At 34.7% G+C, this 21116-nt stretch overlaps 1 protein-coding gene across 5 annotated transcripts; it reads left to right on the forward strand.

The window, feature by feature from the left end:
- The first annotated feature begins 3581 nt into the window (after positions 1–3581).
- LOC135583246 (uncharacterized) lies at positions 3582–20886 on the forward strand. 5 transcript variants are annotated; one of them, XR_010481551.1, is made up of 15 exons: positions 3582–4055; positions 4663–5906; positions 6015–6193; positions 6300–6520; positions 6595–6663; positions 8037–8109; positions 8221–8377; positions 8469–8760; positions 8871–8985; positions 9188–9351; positions 9610–9684; positions 9831–10238; positions 10687–10749; positions 11211–11254; positions 11379–20886. XR_010481551.1 is itself a non-coding variant. In XM_065092088.1 (12 exons), exons 1-12 carry the CDS (start codon positions 3684–3686, stop codon positions 10017–10019), a joined length of 3150 nt encoding a protein of 1049 aa, XP_064948160.1. In that variant the 5' UTR covers positions 3582–3683; the 3' UTR covers positions 10020–10354. The 5 variants fall into 5 exon arrangements, 1 of the variants encoding a protein (XP_064948160.1); XR_010481552.1 differs by having other exon boundaries at positions 18443–20886; XR_010481553.1 differs by having other exon boundaries at positions 20096–20886.
- The last annotated feature ends 230 nt before the right edge of the window (positions 20887–21116 follow it).

The raw sequence follows: 21116 nt of genomic DNA on the forward strand, positions 1-21116 counted from the left end.
AATGGACTCAAAATCGAATAGAAATAAGTCCATATAAAAAATTTTAAAATATATATCCTTATTGACATACTAAGCATAGATTTTACCCAAATACCTTATGGATCGATCTATATGGTGAATCTGTTTAATCCCTCGTATATAAGATTTACACTTTCGGTTATAATATTTTTAAATATATATCTTTTTTTTACACCTTCATCGAATACACTATAATTGAGATAAATATACTCAAAATATAATAGAAATTAACTTATAAAAATAAAAATAAATGAATAAATATTCTTAGTGATTCAGGAAGAAAGATAATTGAATATGAGACTTGTATGATAGCTATGAACATACTTATATTATAGTATTTTAGATATATATAATAAAAAAATTATAGTCATATTCAAAAATATTATAACTGAAATAAAATAGAATTAAGTATATATAAAAAAATTTAATATATATATATATATATATATCTTTATTAGCTTATAAATAAGAACAAAGAAATAGGAATATTTATAAGTTTATATAAAAATTAATTTATAATCAACAAATTAAATTCATAAGGATCGAAGCAAAATCAATGGACCAGTAAGAAAAATGAGAGTTATTGTTGTGACATGATATTCCATAAATTTTTAAAAAATAGAGATACATTGGGAAATAAAAAAAAAAAAGGGAAAACTCAAAAGTGGAATTTTTTTTGACATTTTATTTTCTTTTAAGAATGATTGTTGTTAAGTTGGTGATAATAAGAGTGAGGGTTCGAGGGGGAAAGTTATTGACATTATTATATAATGACAAGTTACAATTTCTTAACTATTTTGAGATCCATTATATAAATAATAACAATGATAAAATTATAATACCTAACTATTTAAAGTTAGCTATATGAATCTTTTATCGCTCGGATATATATATATCATTTCAAATATTTTAGACTAAAAGTATAGCTTTAAATTTCTTTAAATTCAAAAGAAATATTAAAATTCATCTTAATTTTATTTATTTCATATAATTAAAAATTATAAGTTAACCATAAGGATGGCTATCCCTAAATGATCAATTATATGGAGATAATCATGAAGGTATGTCGGGTGTCATTGTAATTTGTAAAATAATTTTTTTTTTACAAAGAATAAGTAACAAAGGCGGAATAATATTTTTCAATGATATGATATCGTATTTAAAATTTTTTTTTTTTAAATTAAAAGTTCACAGTTTTTTTCTTGTTATTTTATCAGTGAGATTTGTGCTCTCTTTTGGTAAAACACAACGCCATGTGTGGAAGACCAATTTACTTGTCATCCTTGTGCTTGTGGATTCACAACCGGAGTGTTACATGTTACACTACATATTGCAAATATGAACTAAAATCTATTGGCAAATATTTATTTTTAGTGAATAAGGTTCAGCGTGTTGAGAAGTATAACATCATCGTTTGTGATGAATTATAATTCATTATCATTAAGGCTAATAAAGTCTTATATGAATTACAACAATGGTAATTACATATTACCACAAATAATTAACTGTGATTAGTATTTCGATCTTTATACTTTAAAAATTAACATAGGATCCTCTACACTTACAAAGATGAAACATTTAATTTTAATTCTCTTTATGTCATTAATTTTTTCGACGAAAACAAATACGTGTGACAACAAATATACAAATGGAAAGGATAAAAATATAATTTTACTAACTTTAAATTATTAATTTTATATAAACTTCCCTGATTGATTTTCTCCTTCTCTTCTCGTTCCAACCTACTCGCCTGTCGTCTGCCACACCCGCTTACCCATCGCTCATTTGTCGGACTCGCTTGTCCGTCACACCTACTTGATTGCCACTTGTCTGCTAGACCTGCTCGCCCGTGGCTCTTGGTTGCTAGCCTGTCAGACCCACTCGCCCACCGCACCTACTTGCTCGTCACTTGCCACTTGCTCACCCGCTCGCCCGTCACACTTTTTTTTTTAATGAAACGATGAGAAATAATGTTTTTCTTTCTTAATTTCCTTTATGAAATTGAAGTGTTCGTGTTGGATGTAAAATCTTATTGCATTTACCCGATTACGAAGGTAGCATGACAAACAAAAAATAATAAAAAATCTGTGGCAACAAAATGCTGGAATCGATGTTGTGCTGTTTCAGTTATCTTTGAAATAAAAATTAGATCTATTATTTTGTGCCGTTTGTTGTGGAGCTCATCGAACACTTTTTGTACGTTTACTTTCTTCTTGTAACTATGTTTGCATGAGACTCATTAAATCGAGATATCACAACAACAAATCACATTCAAGTTTGTTCATTTGCTTACATGAGCTCATATCAACATGAAAGCGATAACAATGATAAAAACTTGTATGCTTATTGGTTCATGAACTTTGTCATGCCTCATTGGAGTTTGACTCACGGTGGCAATTTCATATCAATCTCTTATTTCTATTGGAAGTTGTCTACCTTTAGAGATGACACCTTATGCTACATCTGTAGTAAATATTATAATTAAATACACATATGAAACATAATAATCACAGTGACATTTTTTGTGTAAAAATTGATGACGAGCAGGTTGGAAAGAAGGGTGATGAGCGAGCAAGCGCAGCGGGTGAGCGGTGGTCGAGCACGTGCGACGGGCGAGTAGATACGACGTGCGAGCGATGGTTGAGCAAGTGCGATGGGTGAGTGGGTGTGGCGAGCGAGTAGATGCGATGAGCGAGTGGGTGCAACGGGCAAGCACGTATGGTGGAAGAGCGACGAGCAAGTAAGATCAACATATTCGATGGGTGATAGATAGGTAGGTTGGAATGAGAAAGGGAAGAAAAAATAAGTCAAAAAAATTATATAAAATTAATAATTTAAAGATAATTAAATTATTATTATTATTTTTTATCCATGTCCTTTTTGCAAGTGACAACACATATACAAGGAGAATTATGGTTAAATATTGATCTTAATACTATTTTTTAAAATATAGAGATGTAATTTGTAATTCCGTTACAATATTACAACCCTTACTTAGTATTGAGGACCTTAAAACAAAACAGAATTATTTTTGCAAGTTATCTCAACCTTGATGCATACTTATTCAATCAAGGAAGAAATCTCATAAAAAAATATTTTTTTATTCATTAACATTTTTATAATTTTTTTATTATATTAAATCGTTCGTAGAACTCGAAACTCAATAATGCACTATTAGATAAAAAATGTAATAAAATAAAAAAAATACTTATCACAAAGGTGCCATCCAATAAAATCAATTATTATGATTTTTTAGGTATATTATCCAATAATAAAAAAATCGACTCGAGGATATTTAAAATTTTTATCGTTATACATTCATTTTATAATAATTTACAATACCATGATTATTAATTCTTGACACCAATTACCTAATACAATAAGTCAATGATCAAAGAAGCTCCTATATAAGAAATTAAAAGAAAAGTTTTATAATTAAGATATTGTATTTACGGTTTCGAGGATTTGAAATCGAAGACAATCTCACTCGGTAAAATTGACGCCCTTCGAAACGCTTTCGAGACACCCCCGCATATTAAAAGGAGCGAACTCTATCGCCACATGTCACGAAAGAAGCAGCCAAAGCTGTTTTGGTATCTTCGTCGTCGCCCTAACCCTAATCACCCCATCACCACCCACCCCTCCCCCCAAATCGAACCATCGTCATGGCCAGCGAGGAGTCGCCGTCGCCGACCTCAAGCGGCAAGCACTGCCGTTCGGCAGACGATCATGAGGCCGAGACATCGTCGAAGCGACGGAAGCACCGTCACCGTCACCATCACCGCCATCACAGCAGACGCGGTCGCGAGAGTGATGACGGGGCCGAGGAGGCCGCTCGGCTTGCGGAGGCGGTGACTGCTTCTTGTCCCGTTCCGAAGCCTGCTGATGAGGAGCGAGAGGAGGGTGAGATTCTCGAAGATGACGAGGAGATGGCCAACCTTGATCATACTAAAGTCGATGGCTTCGTGACCGATGGGGTTTCCGACTCTGGATCGGGTGAAATCAAGCCTGACGGCGTCGATGTTTATTCCAATCTGGTCCGTTTCAATCTTTCTCGAATACATCTTCCTGAGTTGGGATCTCGCACTTTTTTTAGAAAATATCAGTGAATTAGTAAGCATTTTAAGCTAGCCTTTGGTGTGTAATTAGATGAAGCAATTAGAAAAAGAACTTATTTAGTTTTCTAATTGTGTTTTTTGGATAATATATGTGCATGCATGTATAATTTATTGTACTTCTTAACTTAATTCTGCTATTTTCTCCCATATAAGCAGTAAGAGAAATCCCAAGTGACAAGGCTTGTTCTCATGGACAAAGAATCAAGTTAGGCTTTGTCATATTGTCCAAAAAAGGAGCTAGGAAGAAGGCCTCATTGTATGTGTTGTCCTTAAGTTCATGCTTGTATTAATTCAGTTCTTTTATGAAACCAGTTATGCTATATTTTCTTCAATATATAATTATGAAAGTACCTGACTAAATTAGAAAGTGAAAAGGCTTCCTTTCCCTAGTCAAAACTCAAAACTTACACAGTTTTCTCATAAATTTCTTTATTTTGTTGGTTGTTTAGTGTTCATTTTCTTTTTTAATACCTAAAATTTGGTCTATCCTGGAAGAAATTATCAACATGTATTGTGATCATTGCAGATTGTGCCTGGGGTGAAAGATAGTTCTGGGAAAAATGTTATGGTGCTTAGTCATAAGCAGAACACACTGAAAGATGAAAAGATGTTGGACCTTGCTTGGTCATGTGAGAATTCTAGTTTGAATGATACAGCTTGGATGGAGGTAGATACATCAGATGGAGAAAATTGTGTCTGGAAGGCTGAGAGTATAACAAAACCATTAGAACTAAATGACAACAAGCAAATGCAAACTGACAGAAATGATTCAGAAAGTCAAGTAAGATCAAGATCTCCGGTTTCTAAGGAAAGTTCTCATGCAGCAAAGGACAGGATGAGTTATGACCATGTGAAAAAAACTTCTGACAGTGACTCAGAGAAGGTTGACTCAAAGCAGTATATGGAGTCAAAGGATGCTAACAGAAGAGCAACTGATAGGAACAGGTCAGTGTCGCCCAAAAGTTCACAAGAAAGGTACAGGAACACTAGAAGGTCTCCAGCATCCATCAGGTACCATGATGAAGACAAATATAGGGATAAGTCCAGGCCTATTGATCATAGAAAGAGGAGATCATATGAAAAGGTCTCAGAGCATTCAGACATGGGTGATGATCAAGTTGGTTTGCAGGAAAGTAAGAGGGATTATTCCAATAGGCAGCATAAGTTGGACAGATGTGCAGCTAGAAATCGAGTAAGTGATATAGAGATTCCTAACGAAAGAGAGAGTAGTGGCAAAAGAAGACATGATGACAGGCACAGAAGTCGGGAAAGAGATAGGGAGAGGGAAAGAAGTAGTAGTAGTGTCAGAGACACAGATAAAACACAGTTGGATAAAAGGTCTCACAGGGAAAAAGAGAGGAGTAGCAGTCATAGCAGATATGACAGACAAGCAGACAAGCATGAAATTTGGGACAGAGAAAGTGGGAAAGAAAAATACAGCTTCAGCACAAGAGACAGAGTAAGAGATAAACCAAGGGATTTGAATAGGGAGAAATATGTAGAGAGGGAGAGGTTCAGGGAGAGTAAGCATGAAAAAAAACGGGATGATAGTGATAGAGATAAGAATAAGTCTAGGGACAGGGAAATTATTGCTCATAAGGGTAAAGAACATGGTGATCAAATGGAAACAGATAGGATTAGTAGCAGGTATAGACATAGGGAATCTAGGCATCCAAAGTACGATGAAGTAGAGCATCACAAGGATAAATCACGTTCGGAGGCTGGTTTCAAGAAAGACAATTCTGACAAAGACACACAAAAGTCTATTAGGTAGGTATGACTTAAATATTCTTTGGATCGGCATTTTGGAAGATTTCTGTATCTTATCTGTCTGCTCGTTTGCTTATTTGTTTTAATGTGCTACATGATGGTTGTAAGGGAGGAGGAGGAAGAGGAAGACTACCAAGATAAAATTGAACAACAACTTGCCAAGCAGGATGAAGATGATGTTGACATGATTAAAAATGAGAGCAGAAAAAGGAGGCAGGCTATCTTGGAAAAATATCGACAGCGGCAGCTGCGGCAAGTTGAATCCTCATCTGATGGTAATGTGAATGGTAATACTCTATGTCCATCAACTTCCATAACACTTTTGATTTAGTGTATTGAGGATTTATTTATAATTGTCATCTAAATGAAAATTATCATATTTATAATATGAAGAATCTGAGAAAGCCACTTCGGATAAGGAGAATCTACAGGGATTGCTTGCTATGAGTGTTGATAACAAAGTGAATAATGAAGAGCTTGAGAATAGGGATGACTCCAGAAATGTATTTGATGTTGGTCCATCGTTTTCTGTGGGAAAGTCACCTGTACAGAATGGAGATTTAGCTGATAAGAAAATGAACAATGTTGGGGGACTTGGAGAGGGTACTCCAAAGGTTGGTTCTTGTGTAGCAGTATGGTACATTTTTTTTTGTTAAAATTTATTTTCTAAGTTGTTTGTTTTCTTCAGAGTGAAATATCAGCCGATATGTTTACTGATGACATGTTTGGAGAATCACCAGCTGGAGTTTGTGTGAAGGTAAGGCTCTTGTCCGTATGTATCTAATTGTTTACCAATCTAGTTTTCTGCTTTATGCCAATTGGATTTTGGAATAATACAAATTTTTTCTTTAGTCAATTTTTTTTAATGGAAAGTATTCAGTTTAGAAGCTTGTCCCCTCTTTCCTGTGGAAGAGGCAAGGGCAGTGGTTATGAATGTATTTCTGGGTGGGTAAACAAAATATTAAATAATGAAAAGTGGGCGGATACTTTGAGTGCCAAAACCAGTTGGTTTGGGTAAGAGTGAGGGTTGATGGACAAATCGTGGAGATATTAGAATATTGAACTGGGAATTGTCAATGCAATCCTGAGGTACTAGAGGTTTCAAGATGAAAGAGGATGTGTGGAAGGAAAGAGAAAACTGTAGGTTAGAGAGAGATAAAATGCACACAGAATAAAATGCTGGCTGAAGTCTAATTATTCAGCTATTAAATATCTATATAATTCTAAAAAAGCTCACACAAGAATGAGAGGAAATTTAGGCATAATATTCTCCTGTTTGCCTAAAAGAATTGTAGAACTTTAGTGATACAGCCCGGAGATAAGGGAAGTTATAGTCTGAAACATATAGTGGTCATTCTTTTATTTAAACAATCATCTTGATCCTTGAAGTATTGACCATTAGTCATGAACTTGGATTTGTAATTAACTGGTAGGTTTTTGTTCTTGATGTCATCTCATGATTTCATTTGCACTTCTCTTGCTGAAAGTCTTAGTATTAATGTAGCTTTAGATTTGTTGTTCAGTAATTTTTTTGAAACCAAATGACCATATGGCCATGTCATATTTTCTTTTCCTAGACAAGAATACTTGTTATTAATTGGGTATTGTGGGATGCCAGTTTTTTATGTGCACATAGAGGCCTCTTTGTTTGCATGTCTATAGCTTGATGAGTGGATAAAGTTTGCATAGACTTCATTACATGCTTGGACACCCTGCTTTATCATTTTTTTTAAACATTGAACAGTGTTTATCTTAGTTTCTTTGATCTATTGAATAGATTAAAAGTGACTTTCAACAAATACCACATGGCATCATTGGTTATACTTTTCCTTTTCAGATAAGACTTTGTTGTAATGTCTTCAAGCATTATACTTGATTTAAATTGTTATTGATGATGCTGTTTTTGAATGTATGTGCATTCTTCTTTTTGCAATTGTCTTTTTGCTTGGTGTTACTATTGATGTGACTTGTCCGTGAAGTTTTGGACATTGTCAGTTCTGTTTTCCGATTTATGTATTTAAGTATATTACAAGGTAGTCAACAATTGAGGGGTAAAATTGATAGCTTGTACTACTGAAATTGTCATATTATGTTCTGCTGTCTGTTACTTATCATTTGAGCTTTGTTTAGGGAAAGTGTGAAGGACCACAGATAGACAGAAGTTATCTTCATGACAACTGGGATGATGCAGAGGGTTATTATAGTAAGTTCAACTAACATCTCTAGTGAATCAACCTTTTCTTAATACTTTCCTCTGATTTTTATGATTGTCTACCCTTCATTTTCATAATTTCAAGTTGGTTTTTTTCTGCAGGTTACAGGTTTGGGGAAGTACTCGATGGTCGCTATGAAGTTGTTGCAGCACATGGAAAGGGTGTCTTCTCAACAGTTGTTCGTGCTAGGGATCTCAAGGCTGGGAAAGGTGACCCTGAAGAAGTGGCTATTAAAATGATTCGCAACAATGATACCATGTCAGTGAGCAAACTCTACTTTTTAGGAGGGAACTAATCAAATTTTAATTGTGTCCTTTCATTTAACCTTTTCTTTTGTAACTTGACATAGGTACAAGGCAGGTCAGGATGAACTTGTTATATTGAAGAAATTGGTAGGCGCTGATCCCGAGGACAAACGTCATTGTGTTAGGTTTCTTTCATCTTTCAAGTATCGGAATCATCTTTGCTTAGTTTTTGAATCTCTTCATATGAACCTTCGTGAGGTTCTAAAGAAATTTGGTCGTAACATTGGGCTAAAACTGACTGCTGTGAGGGCCTATGCAAAGCAGCTTTTCATTGCGCTGAAGCATCTCAGAAATTGTGGCGTTCTGCACTGTGACATTAAACCGGATAATATGCTGGTACATTGTCTCCATTATGTTTTATTTTTGTCGTGTCCTTTTTCTGCTAGTGAAGACTTATTTTTGTGGGTCTTTTCTTGTGCTGGTTTTTTTTTTGATTTTATATACAGGTAAATGAGCCCAAAAATGTGCTCAAGCTTTGTGATTTTGGCAATGCTATGTTCGCGGGTAAGAATGAGATTACACCCTACCTTGTTAGCCGCTTTTACCGTGCCCCAGAAATAAGTAAGTTCTTCTTTCAGCATTCTCTACTTACTACATCATTTTTAGGTCTGGTCTCCAGAGTCCCTTATTTTTTTTTTGCATATGTTGCGCATACAGCACATGATTGCATGTATTGAGGTTGTATGGTGTGTATTCATGCCGTGGGTCCTAATTTGTTTGATTGCTAAGTGGTAACATAACGATCATGTTCTTTCTTCTACAGTTCTTGGATTGCCATATGATCATCCAATGGATGTGTGGTCGGTTGGTTGCTGTCTATATGAACTGTACACAGGGAAAGTACTCTTTCCTGGCCCATCAAACAATGACATGCTTCGACTACACATGGAGTTAAAGGGTCCTTTCCCCAAAAAGATGCTTCGGAAGGTGATAAAGAATCTGTTGGCCTTATCTACTTTTAACAATTGGGATTTATTTTTATTTGGTTAACACCTATAAAAGATGTGTCATCAAATCCCAATCTAGTGTGGAATCTGTGTCATCTGTTACACATGTCGTGAACTTTACTTTTTCTCAATTGTTCTCTGCAAATCTGTCAAAAGTTATGCCCTCTCCTTTCACAGATATGCTTGGCACAATTTCACATTTTGATTCTAATTCGTGGCTAATGTTTCTTTTTTACAGGGTGCCTTCACAGATCACCATTTTGATCAAGATTTAAATTTTCATGCCACTGAGGAGGATCCTGTTACAAAGAAGGTTTGTGTTTTACATTTTGTTTTTTGTAACCACTGCTTGTTTTTTGTTTGTTGGGATATAACAACTTATTGTTGTTTTAATACTTTCTTGTTTTAAATTTTTGTTTATAATCAGATGGATCCAATTTAAACCTTTTTTTTTTGCAGCCTGTTAAGAGACTGCTGATAAATATTAAGCCAAAGGACATCGGCGCTCTCATGTCAGGCTTTTCTGAGGAGGATCCCAAAATGTTATCAAATTTTAAGGATCTTCTAGATCGAATATTTGTATTGGATCCAGAAAAGAGGATGACAGTATCTCAGGCATTAAGTCATCCATTTATCACGGGCAAGTGAAATAAGATGCTGATTTTCCTGACTCTAGAAATGTTGTTCAGCTATGAGTCTACCATGTGATCTATATTGATATTTCCCATCTAATTCTTCGGCGTTTATTCTGTCTTTTCACTGCTTGGTGGAGCTTGGTGGATCGCGTTGAAGAGGAGTTGAAAGGATCATTTGTTTTAAAGCCTTTCTTCATGGGAGTTCTTAACATGGGATGTGTTTCTGTTTCTTGTAAGACAACTCGCCGAAGGCGTTTCATCTTTTGTAAATCGTTCTTCATCATGGCCTTTGAAGATATAAAACTGAATATTTGTTTTAATACTTGATATTTGATCTTTTCTGTTCTACTCAGCAGTAACCAGTTCTAGAAATGATAATCCATAAACAGTTTCTTGTAAGTTTGACTTTATTAGGGCCTAACAGCAAAGACTGCTGATGTGGACATGCATCCACATGATTTGCAAATTATATTCATCTAACTTGCAAATCTTGTCTGGCACACTGTCATATAAGAATAATTTACTTGTCAGTTTGATGGGTTGATTGGCTTGTCTATTTGAATTTCATGTTTCACATAATTTTCATATTGTGGTATATGTGATTGTTTACTTCCTGCAAAGTCTTTCATTTATCATAGTGTGTTTGGGCATTGGAGAGCCTAATTCCGTCTTTCCTTCAGGGTTCTGCCAGGGCTATGTGGCTATCAACAGTGTTTTAGATGCTAGAAGACAACCAAAAAAAGGTACCCTGGTTTGTTTGATGGACAACTTAATGTGTTAACAGAACTTGAAAGTAACATTTTTCTGATTGCAAAAGACTCTTCTGCCCCAAAGCCTTTAGGAAGCTTTATTGAAGGGTGGCTGTAAATTTAGTTTTGAACCCTGATGTTTCCTGAAATTTAATCTCTTTCTTCCCTTGTTATTTTAAGATAGTGATTGATATAAGATTCAATTTCCTTTCTCTGTAGTTTGGCCTTTTAGCCTGTTATTTTCTTTTTCTATTGTAAAATCGCTTTCTGGAATTGACAAATTCCTGTTATAATATAAAGCTCTGAACAAATTGAATTGACAAACTTGAGGTTTTATGCTATCCATTTATAGTTTTTCTTTGTAAAGAGTAATTTGTATCTGCCTTTTTTTACTCGTTATGCTGTCCAAAGCTTTTCAATTCTGATATTTGCTTTGGTATTCTTGCGGCCTTTAGATGGGAGATTGCTGGAAGCATTGCTTGTGCTGTTGAAATCAATGGTAATTTCCATTCATCTTTTCTTTTCCCTTTTTAATGGATAAGGTTTTTTTACTTACATGATCCCTCCTTATGTGAAACTTTTACATTCAACAAAAGCTATATTTACACGACACTCTTTCCTAGGTTTGTTTGCTAACCTTCCAACAATTCAGTTTGTTGCTTACGTCTGGTCTAATTTATCTGTCTACAAATGATGGGACTTGGCTTGAATTTTCAAATAAGATGTTAAAAATTTGGGATGGTATAGTGAATCACTTGCCTATAGATTTTATATACTTCAATTTTTTTAAGCTTGAATCAATGGAATTCTATATATGCCTGTCATGGAGTTTCAGTTGCACATTATGATGTGTCTATGACATGTCTTTATATTTCATTACAACACCACCTTTGGAATCTTTGGTTCATGTTAACAAATTTAGGATTGCTGTTCACTATTCAGCTTGTGCAGCTAAGGCTACTATTACTGTTGGTAATTGGTAGAATACTTTGTAAATATGGACGAGCCCTGTTAAAGAGGTGAACCTTTTCTTGTACATTTGGCTCAAATGCAGCAGCACCTATATCCCTTTGAATATTTTTTTCTTAGTTTTTTATGATGTCTAGCTTTTCTTGTGTTTCCTTTTCTTCGATCCTCTCTTTCTTCTCTCTCTCATCACTATGCTGCTTTGCCACCAACCTCCTCCACTTTGCTGTCATTGCTTTGCTGTATGGCAACTTTATTCCTTCACTATCCTTCATGCGTGTTGCTTTCCCTCTAGTACACCTTTGCCTAGGGTTTGATTTATTGATGCGTATTGCTCGGTATGGGTGGTACGTAACAGTCCGATAGGATATCGGTACGCGGACCGCCCTCTATTGGGCGGTACCGGTTACTTGACGCTCGATACGAGGTCTGTACTGGGTGGTAACAGTCAAAATCCAATTGTTACCGACCTGTACCGGTCGGTACACTCGGATTTTGATCGTTATCGAATAAGGGCTGTGATTGTTCTATTTCAAATGGTCAATTTGATCGTCCGAGGCTTAGAAAAAGGTTTTTAAATCCTTTTTTCCTTCTTTCAACTCATTTCACTCTCTCAATCTCTTACACTCTTTCTAACTCTTTTTCACTCGTATCTCTCTCTTGTTTTCACATTTTCACTCTCCTAAACTCAACAAAGCTATGATTTGTGGATTGGATCAAATTTAGGAGGTTACTTTGGGAGGTTTAAGAGGAAGAACACTCTAATCAATGGGTTTGTATTTTTTTTCTAGATTTTTATTGATTTATGAGAGGATTAAGCCTATTCTATGTGGTGTATGACTTAATGTCTAATATGTTGTTTGATATATTTTTGATGGTAAAATAATATTAATTAGGGAGTAATTAAGGTTTTTGATGTTGTGATTAGTGTGTTTAATATTGACTTTTTTTCAAAATTAGACATTTAGTAGGTCAAATATATATATTTCATGCATATTAAGGATTGGATCATATGTTTGTAATGGTATAATAGGTTTAATTAGGTTTTAATTAGGTTTTTTAAGATTAATGGTTTTAATGATGATTTAATCAAAATTTAATCGATATTGGGTCAATTTATATTATTTTTACTAAAATTATACTAATTTTATATTTATTTTTAACTTAAAAACTCTAATATAATATTTTCTAATTTTCAGATATTTTTTGGAGGTTTTTTTTGATAATTTTGGGCGTACCATTGTACCATCGGTACACCTCGATATGTGTCGTACCGAGTAGGGCTCGGTACACCGGTATAGATCGAAATTGCAATTCTTGCCTTAGCCTGCTTTTTTTTCTCCACTTCCATCACTGCCTCCACTTTCTCTTCCTTTTGCTTCACATCCTCCTACTCCTCTCCTCTGGTGCCTTCCCTCTTACTATTTGCTCTTTTCCGTCCTGACATACTATTTGTACAAACTAGGTACACACTTCCAAATAGCAACCAGACACAAGCATTGGATGGAAACCTAAAATCTTAATTGTACCTACTTTTAGTCTGATGAGAAATAATATACTTTTTATCTGAAACTAAAAATGGGTATTACATGGTTTATTATAGTGGAGCCATGAGTTTTTGGCTATTTGCCATTTGCCTGAACTAGACAGGTTAAAAGGCAAATATTTATTTGGCCTTTGTGATATCAGGCTGCCCCCTTCTGTTATAATAGTGAAAATTGACAATATTAGGGTAAAACATGTTAAAAAATTTTCTATAGTTAATGAAATATTGAGTTAGATTAATTAAAAGAGAACAAGGATATCATTTATTAGTCTAATTATCCCTTTTTTGTACTAGTGATCTTGTAGGTGTTGGATGATCTTAGATGTATTCGATAATTTTCACTCAAAACTCATCCTTTAAATTATTTTTTAAATATTAATAAGTAGCATATGAGTTCGTTGAAAGATTTGCATAAGATTTATATTGATTACAAAAAAGCCTATAATAGAGGTCCTATAGTTATATTATTACGAGTTCAGAATAGAAAGATATATTTCCTTGATGTCATAAAAGAACGCATATGTTAGTGTAGTCATTAGTGTTAGACCTATAGGGTTTGTGTCGAGTTAGTTTCCAATTAGTATAGGTTTACATCAAGGTTGGCTTTAAGTTTGGCCAATTTTAATTGGTAATAGATAAACTTACTTATCGTGCACATGATGAATCTCCATGATGTATTTTATTTGCTGATAATATTATTATAGGTGATGAGAGTTTAAATGAAATTAATTGTGAACTTGAGCTATAGATCTAAAGATAGTTGTGAAATTAAAGATTTTAAAAATCAAATAGGACTAAGATTAGATGTATGAGATGCAATTTTAGTAATACCAAGAGAAAAACTAAGGTTATTGTTAAATTTATGAAAAGAAAGTTTTAATAGGTAAAATTTGTTGGCATCTTTGATCGAATATTTAACAAGATGGAGATTTTGATGCTTGTTTAGTGACTAAAAATCAGGTGACAAGAGTGGATAAAGATGCAAGGAGTTTTGTGTGACTACCTAGTACCTCATAGATTGATACGACATTTTATAAGATAATTTTTAGGCCAATTATGATGGATATGAGAATTGAGCGATTAAGAAATAATATATACAAAGAGTTTGTATCATTGAGATGAGAATGTCGAGATGGATATGTGTGATTAATAGATAAAAATAAATGTTTTGGTTTGTGAATAATTAAGTGTAACTTCGATAAGTGATAAAATGAGAAAGCGTTTTTGATATGTGTGCGATACCTATAGATTTTGTAGTTAGAGAATGTGAGACAATTTTTATTAGTGATACAATGAGAGTTTGAGGAAAACCTTAGAAGTCCTTTCTGGAAACTATAAATAAATATTTAAACTCTCTTAATTTAACTAATGATATTTCTTTATGCATAGCACAATGGCAGCAAGAGATTTATGTAGTCGATCCCAAATAGTTGGGATAATATGGCTTGTTTGTTTGTTTAGCAGGATATGAATTAGTTTTGGTGGTGTTTGTAGATCCTCCCAATTGAGGAATTCAATTTCGTTTGGAGCCGATCATATCAACCTGTGTTTGCTAGCCTATGCACAGATTGAGATGTGGAACATCCTTTTTTGGATGGTTTGAATTTGGCATAGGGTTTACCATCTTGTAACCCATTTGAACTGTTTGGTTTAGGCCTGAAATTGGACCTAAACAGGGCCATAAGAGCCTGGTCCATTTTTTTTTAATATTTAGGGCCTAGATCAGGCTCATTCCAAGTGTTTTTTCAGAAGTGGAGAATGAAGAGCTAAGAATTAAGTATGGTGGAGGACTGAAAGAAAAATATTTTCAGAAGTGGCTGAACTCAAAAGTGGCCATTGATACTTATAATATTATTATATTTTAGTGCTGGATTAGTTGATGGAGGTGAACAGTAGACTGTTGGTGAGATTAAAATGAGGGTTTTAAAGGATTACTTCTTCCGAATTCCAAACTGCATCTATGGAGAAGCTTTTCCTTATATATAATTGGAGACTTGGAAATAAACTGAAAAGCGGAGGTGAACCATGTCCACCAATTCGGTCCTTAGGATTGGGATCATTTCAAGATTCAACTTATGGAGAGCATTGTTGTTGATGAACATAACTCTAGCATGGAGAATATAAACTCAAAGTTTTAATGTTGAAAACACTAAGCAAAATTAAAATATATATGCTAACTTTTTTATTTTATGAATCAGGATACATATGATGAGATTAAACACTCATAAAACATGGTTTCAAGCAATGCTAATTATTATATTTGGTACAACACACAAATTGGGCGGTATAGTTCAAGGTTTGACGAACCATCCAAAATGGTATGAAATGGGTGTTAGGTATTGGTTTGCCAATTGGTTGATACTTTGACTTGTTCGCGTTGGGCAGTACATAGAAAAGGATCAAGTACTGGTTGATATGATCAAAACTCATGCTGTATCAATCGACACGAATATGTCGTGGTTGGAATTTGATCGATACCGACTTAAATCGAGTCAAGTTTGACCCCAATAGTCAAATTGACCATTGGGGCCTCTTTTGGGGCTTTAAATCCCCTCTTTCCTCACTCTTTTACTCACTCTCATTCTCACTCTTTCTCACGTTCTCGCTTGTGATTAAAGTACCTAGTTGGCGATTAGTGATAATCAAGCTTTGGATTTGGATAAAAGAGGAGTTGGAACTCGAGATCTAATGAATTTATCTCCAATTTGAAGGTATTTAGCTTATTTTTATGTTTTATTTATCATTTCATATAATTAGAGGCATACTAATGCATATTTATAAAGATTAAACATGATTAAGGTAAGTATCTTGTGTAAATCCCAATTAGCTCTATTGTCTTAAATTTAGGCCCGAATTGGGGGTATTTAGGTTAATAACAACCTTATGCATTTATTATGTCTTATATACTCTCTCTTCTTAATTAAATACAATAAAATTATCATTAATTTGGATTAAAAACCTAAAATAGTTTTTTTTTGTGAATTTTCGTCCATTTTTAAGCCTCTTTCCGAAAAGGGCTGATCGGTATGTGCTGATATGTATCGGTCCACCTATGGACTGATAACAGTGGTTATTGACCATTTTAATTTTTTTTAATTTTTTTTAAAAAATTAAGATTTACCACCTTGGTACAATTTAACTGTGGTTATTGACTGATCCGAAAAGGGCTGATATGGTACAATGATCCTTGGTACAATCTACCACCTTCTCATCCAATATCAATATTTTTTAAAATTTATGACAATTGTTGTAGAGCTTATTGGATGGTACGGAGTCCAAGTCGAAGGGTGCTGGAAAGTAAGCCTCCTTTGCTTGGTACCAACATTTTCTTTAAGATAGTTGTTGATTCTTTTTAACATTTTCCTCTCTCTGCTTCTGTCTCTTTTGTGTCTTTTGACTCTTGCTCCCTATAGACCGTCATCTCCTCTTCCTCTCCTTGTGTCGTCACTGCCACCTTTCATTATGCGTGGCCACATTCTTTTCCACCTCTTCTCTTCCTCCCTCACACCTCTGCTTCCTCATTTTCTCCACCTCATCCCCTCTTCTATTTCTCTTTTGTTTGTTTAATTTTGCCCTCATTTAGGGGGTAGTTGTATTGGTTGACATGGGGGCATACTGACATCGGTATGCCAACGATAGTGGTTCAACCACTATCGACAGTGGATCAAGATTTGAAACCTTGGTTTCAAGTAGAGATTGGGTATGCATGGATTGTAGACTTTTCCGTATGCATGTATTGCCCATAGAAGGGCAAGCCTTGGTGCCACGACAAGTTTGCTTGTTTGCAACTTGGGTGGCCAGAGTTCAAGTCACAGAAACAACCTTGCAAAGTTAAAACCGTGTACATGGCAATCTGAGATCCCACACAAGTGAGAATCTCTATACACTGGGGTCATCCTTTGTTGTGTATTGTTGCCACCATTAATCATATGCTAAATAGGAGGCAAGGGATGGACCCATGATTTGTGGACTTCTTCTAATCTAGAGGATTTGATGAGTATTATTTTCATATTAATACTCCTTATGCGGCCAAGGCTACTGGCAAGTTGCCTTGATCTGTTTAATTTTTTAAAGAGTGCAAACATTTGGAATTATTGAAGTTTAGGGTGTTGGTTTTCCACGATTAGAACTTTAAATGCCCAGCTACAAGCAACTACCAAACTGTAATTACTTTTAGATGCCTATAAAGTGGGTGCTGACTTGCAGTTGTGGCTACAACCTACAGTCAAATTGGTAAATTACCTATGAATAATGCCAATGTAAGTGATATTTCAGACAAGTGTAGTAAATTTCTTCTATAGCGTGCAAAAATTGCATTTGCAATTGCAAACCGGTTTGAGGCAAGCAAATACACTTATATTCGCAAATCAATGCATTCCTTTTCACATGTAATTGCAGAAGCATAGGTGACCAAACATGTCCTTAATATGATTCCTGTTGTGCTAGTTGCAGTATGCTATTATTGAAATATTAAAGGTTGTTCAGCTGTCAAGTTCATGTCTTCTAATATTACACAGTTCATCATTATATTTTGGGGCTACTAATTTGAAGTTTATTAAGGGAGACAATGAACCCTTCCTTGAGAAGGAAAAAGGATTATATAATTTTTCTCTTGTTTACTTGTTGAAATTTATTGGAAAGATGGCTTCACTCTCTGGGCAGATTCCGCATAAGTGGGAGCCTTGCACTGGGAACTTTTTTAAGTTTCACTTTGTAGCCAATTTATTTAGAACACAAATTAAGGGGATGCATGAAAATAAGTTGCATGGGAATTAATTCAACAAATTACCTCAATAGGACCACATTTGCCTCCATGTTTCGTCAATGTGATTCCACGAAGTAAACAAAGTAAAAGTGAATTATGTTTACAAGGGTAACCTTGTTAACACCTATGTGAGACAACCTGGTTTGCAAGATTTTCTTGATTTAAGCTCAACATAGTTTGTTTTATTTGGGAACATATGTTTTGTTTCTTTAACAAGGACATATTGTTAGTGAAAGGTACTCTAGTTGGTTATAACTGCAGACTTGCAGCTTTTTGGTTATATATTTTGGCTAGTTTGGTTTTATTTCATTTGGCTAAAGTTGCAGTAGTGATATCAGATTGTTGTTGTTTGTGAATTACAAAGGGTGAGAAGCTTCATTCTTTTTTTCTTTGATTTTTGAATTACCAAGGATGAGAAACTTAAGCATCATCAATTTGTGGGGTCCATTTGTTGTTGGAGGACGAGCAGGTTGGTTAATTTCTTTGGGATTATGATTTTGTCATTCATTGCTAGTGCAATCTTTCTTTCTCAAAATTCAAGCAGCTTAATCGTTTCTACTTGGCTTTGATGCTTAATCATGTCACCTTGTTGTATTTATTTTTCTATGGCCTGATTGCCTTTTGATGCAAGCTTGCAACATTTTTTTTTTGCACATAACAAGGTGCAGGAGTGCCTGTCCACCTTTGTCCATCTTTTCCCTTTCTTTGTTTTCTTCCATCAATCCATGTGCCGTGTTTTCTCCTCCAACAATCAATCCAATGCTTACCTCTGTTCACAGCTGGAGTTGTATTAGATAGTGTCTTGATTTATTGATTTATTATATGGTATCACTTGTAGGTAGGACCAGAACAATTCATGAAACTGTTATTTTCAGGCATTACATTATCAACTGAATGCAAGAGAAGTTGAGTTTCTGTTGGTTGGTATCTGCTTCTGGTGCAATTTATCAACTTAATGCATTTTTACCACAAAAACGGAATCAACATACATGCTTTAATTACCATGGGGAATTTTTTGTCATCATGCAGTGAATATTTTGATGCACAGAGGATATGTAAAATCAAACTTGCATATATACGTCTGTCCAGAATTATTGATGCTATTTTTAGTTTGATTGTGTCAATCAGGTTCTTTTTGACTTCGGGTATTTCTTTCAAAACCATTGAGATTCTCACCATTTTGATGTCAGTAAAAAATCTACTAAGTTGGGATGATCGAGTTTAGACCATCTTTGACTCAGGCCTGACTATTTGAAATAGTTCACCTTTACCAGAGAGCTTTATTGGCTATTTGCTGACCTTTAGTGAGACAAAATGTGTAATTTTATTAGAAGTGTGAAGGAACTTGGAATTTTCAAGCAGTGGCATTTGCATCTGGATGATTAGTTCTATAGTTTCTCTGCTACAGTTCTGCTTGATCTTCACCATCTTTTTTAGTAGTTGCAACTAGATTATAGAGATAATCTGGATAGATGGAAGGGGGTAGAGATTGGAAGGAGGGCCATATTATCTAGATCAGAAACATGGAGATGAAATGTTTGTGCATTCAATCCTCTTTCCTTTGTGTCACATAAACATAACTAGGTCAACAGGATAGAAATTTCACATAAACCATCTTTGTTGATGGTTTTTTGAGTTGTGATATAGCTGACACTTTTTATATTTCTATTTGTCCGTTGATATTTTTCTTTCTTTCTTGTTTTCTCATAAAATCTTTTTACTTATTTTTCATTCACGTTTTAGTAGGCCCCCATAAATTGTTACCTTTTGTTATCATTTCCTCCTGAGGAGCCTAGCATACTAGCTGTTTTAGACAATGCATTCCCTTGTCTAGAGGTCTTCTGTGTTTTCTGGGGCTAGTATGTTTTAGACAAAGCATACTAGCCCCCGTAAATGAGTCTGGCATCTCATTTACAGAAGACCTCTGGAAAATTGTCCTGAGGTCTTCTGTTTCTAGTGGAAGTCATTTTTGCTTGTCAATTCTTGCTAGTTTAGAGATGAAAATAACTAATTTTTATTTTCTTTGTGACTAATATGACAGTTATACTTTGTATGATTTTCAGGGACTGTAATAACTTGTGAAGTGGAAAGTTTTCAAATTTAATATAAAATATGCCTCGTAACTTTACAGAGTTAGTTTTCTTTAAATAAAGGACCTTTTATTTTGTGTTTTTCTAGGAAGTTGTATTGTTAGATAATTTAGCTGCCGTGGTTTTCATTGTTAGATAACTATCACGGTCGTAACAGAACTGAATTGCCAAGTTTTTCTTAAATTGGAAAAATAATAGTATGCTTGATGTCTGTCGAGGAACTGGGAAGACTTGGGGTATTGTGGTAGCTCCAGGAATTTTGCATTTGCTAACAATACTTTTGTCCTGTCAAGTTATTCTGTTTAACTGCACCATACCAAGATACTCAGATTGCCATCTCTTTTGCTCGTGTATTCGCTGTGTTGCTGTTGCGAGTAAAGGTATGTTTGCCAATGCCAATGTGCCCATTTTGTGCTCGGTGACGTAGCATCTTGTATTTTCAATGGTTTCTTTATTTTTGGTGCCTAAAGGCGCATTGCTTTTCTTCGGAATTAAGAGAATACTGTGTAAATACTCGTTCAACCACGGCATTTCTTTCATGAGACTTATTTATCTATTGTCGTTGGTGCAGATGTGTGGAAGTTGTAAGTGATGAATTTGGGCGAAAGGGCGCACCTATCAGATTTGTTTGTCAATTAGAAATGGGACAATAAAATTCTCAAAATTAATTTATCATAAATAAAATAGTGAAATAATCTTAATTTTTCTTTATACACTTGTGATCGATAAGTTTAATAAAATTTAAAATAAATACACTTTTGCCTCGACGCTGTGTTGATTTATTTGTCTTTTGAGTGAGCTGTATAATCATGTACGTAGTTATTCAATCCTGGCGAGGAGAAAAAGCATCCAAAATCGTATCTGATTTGCAAGATTGGGTCATTCCCGTTTGGCATCAATTGTGACCCTCATCTTTCCCATCGATGGGTGGAAATCGGGTTAATGGTTTTAAATAATTAGAAAATGGATAATATCAGATATTATCCAATTTGGA

The sequence above is a fragment of the Musa acuminata genome, chromosome BXJ2-1, assembly GCF_036884655.1.
Source record: "Musa acuminata AAA Group cultivar baxijiao chromosome BXJ2-1, Cavendish_Baxijiao_AAA, whole genome shotgun sequence".
Lineage (NCBI taxonomy): Eukaryota > Viridiplantae > Streptophyta > Magnoliopsida > Zingiberales > Musaceae > Musa > Musa acuminata.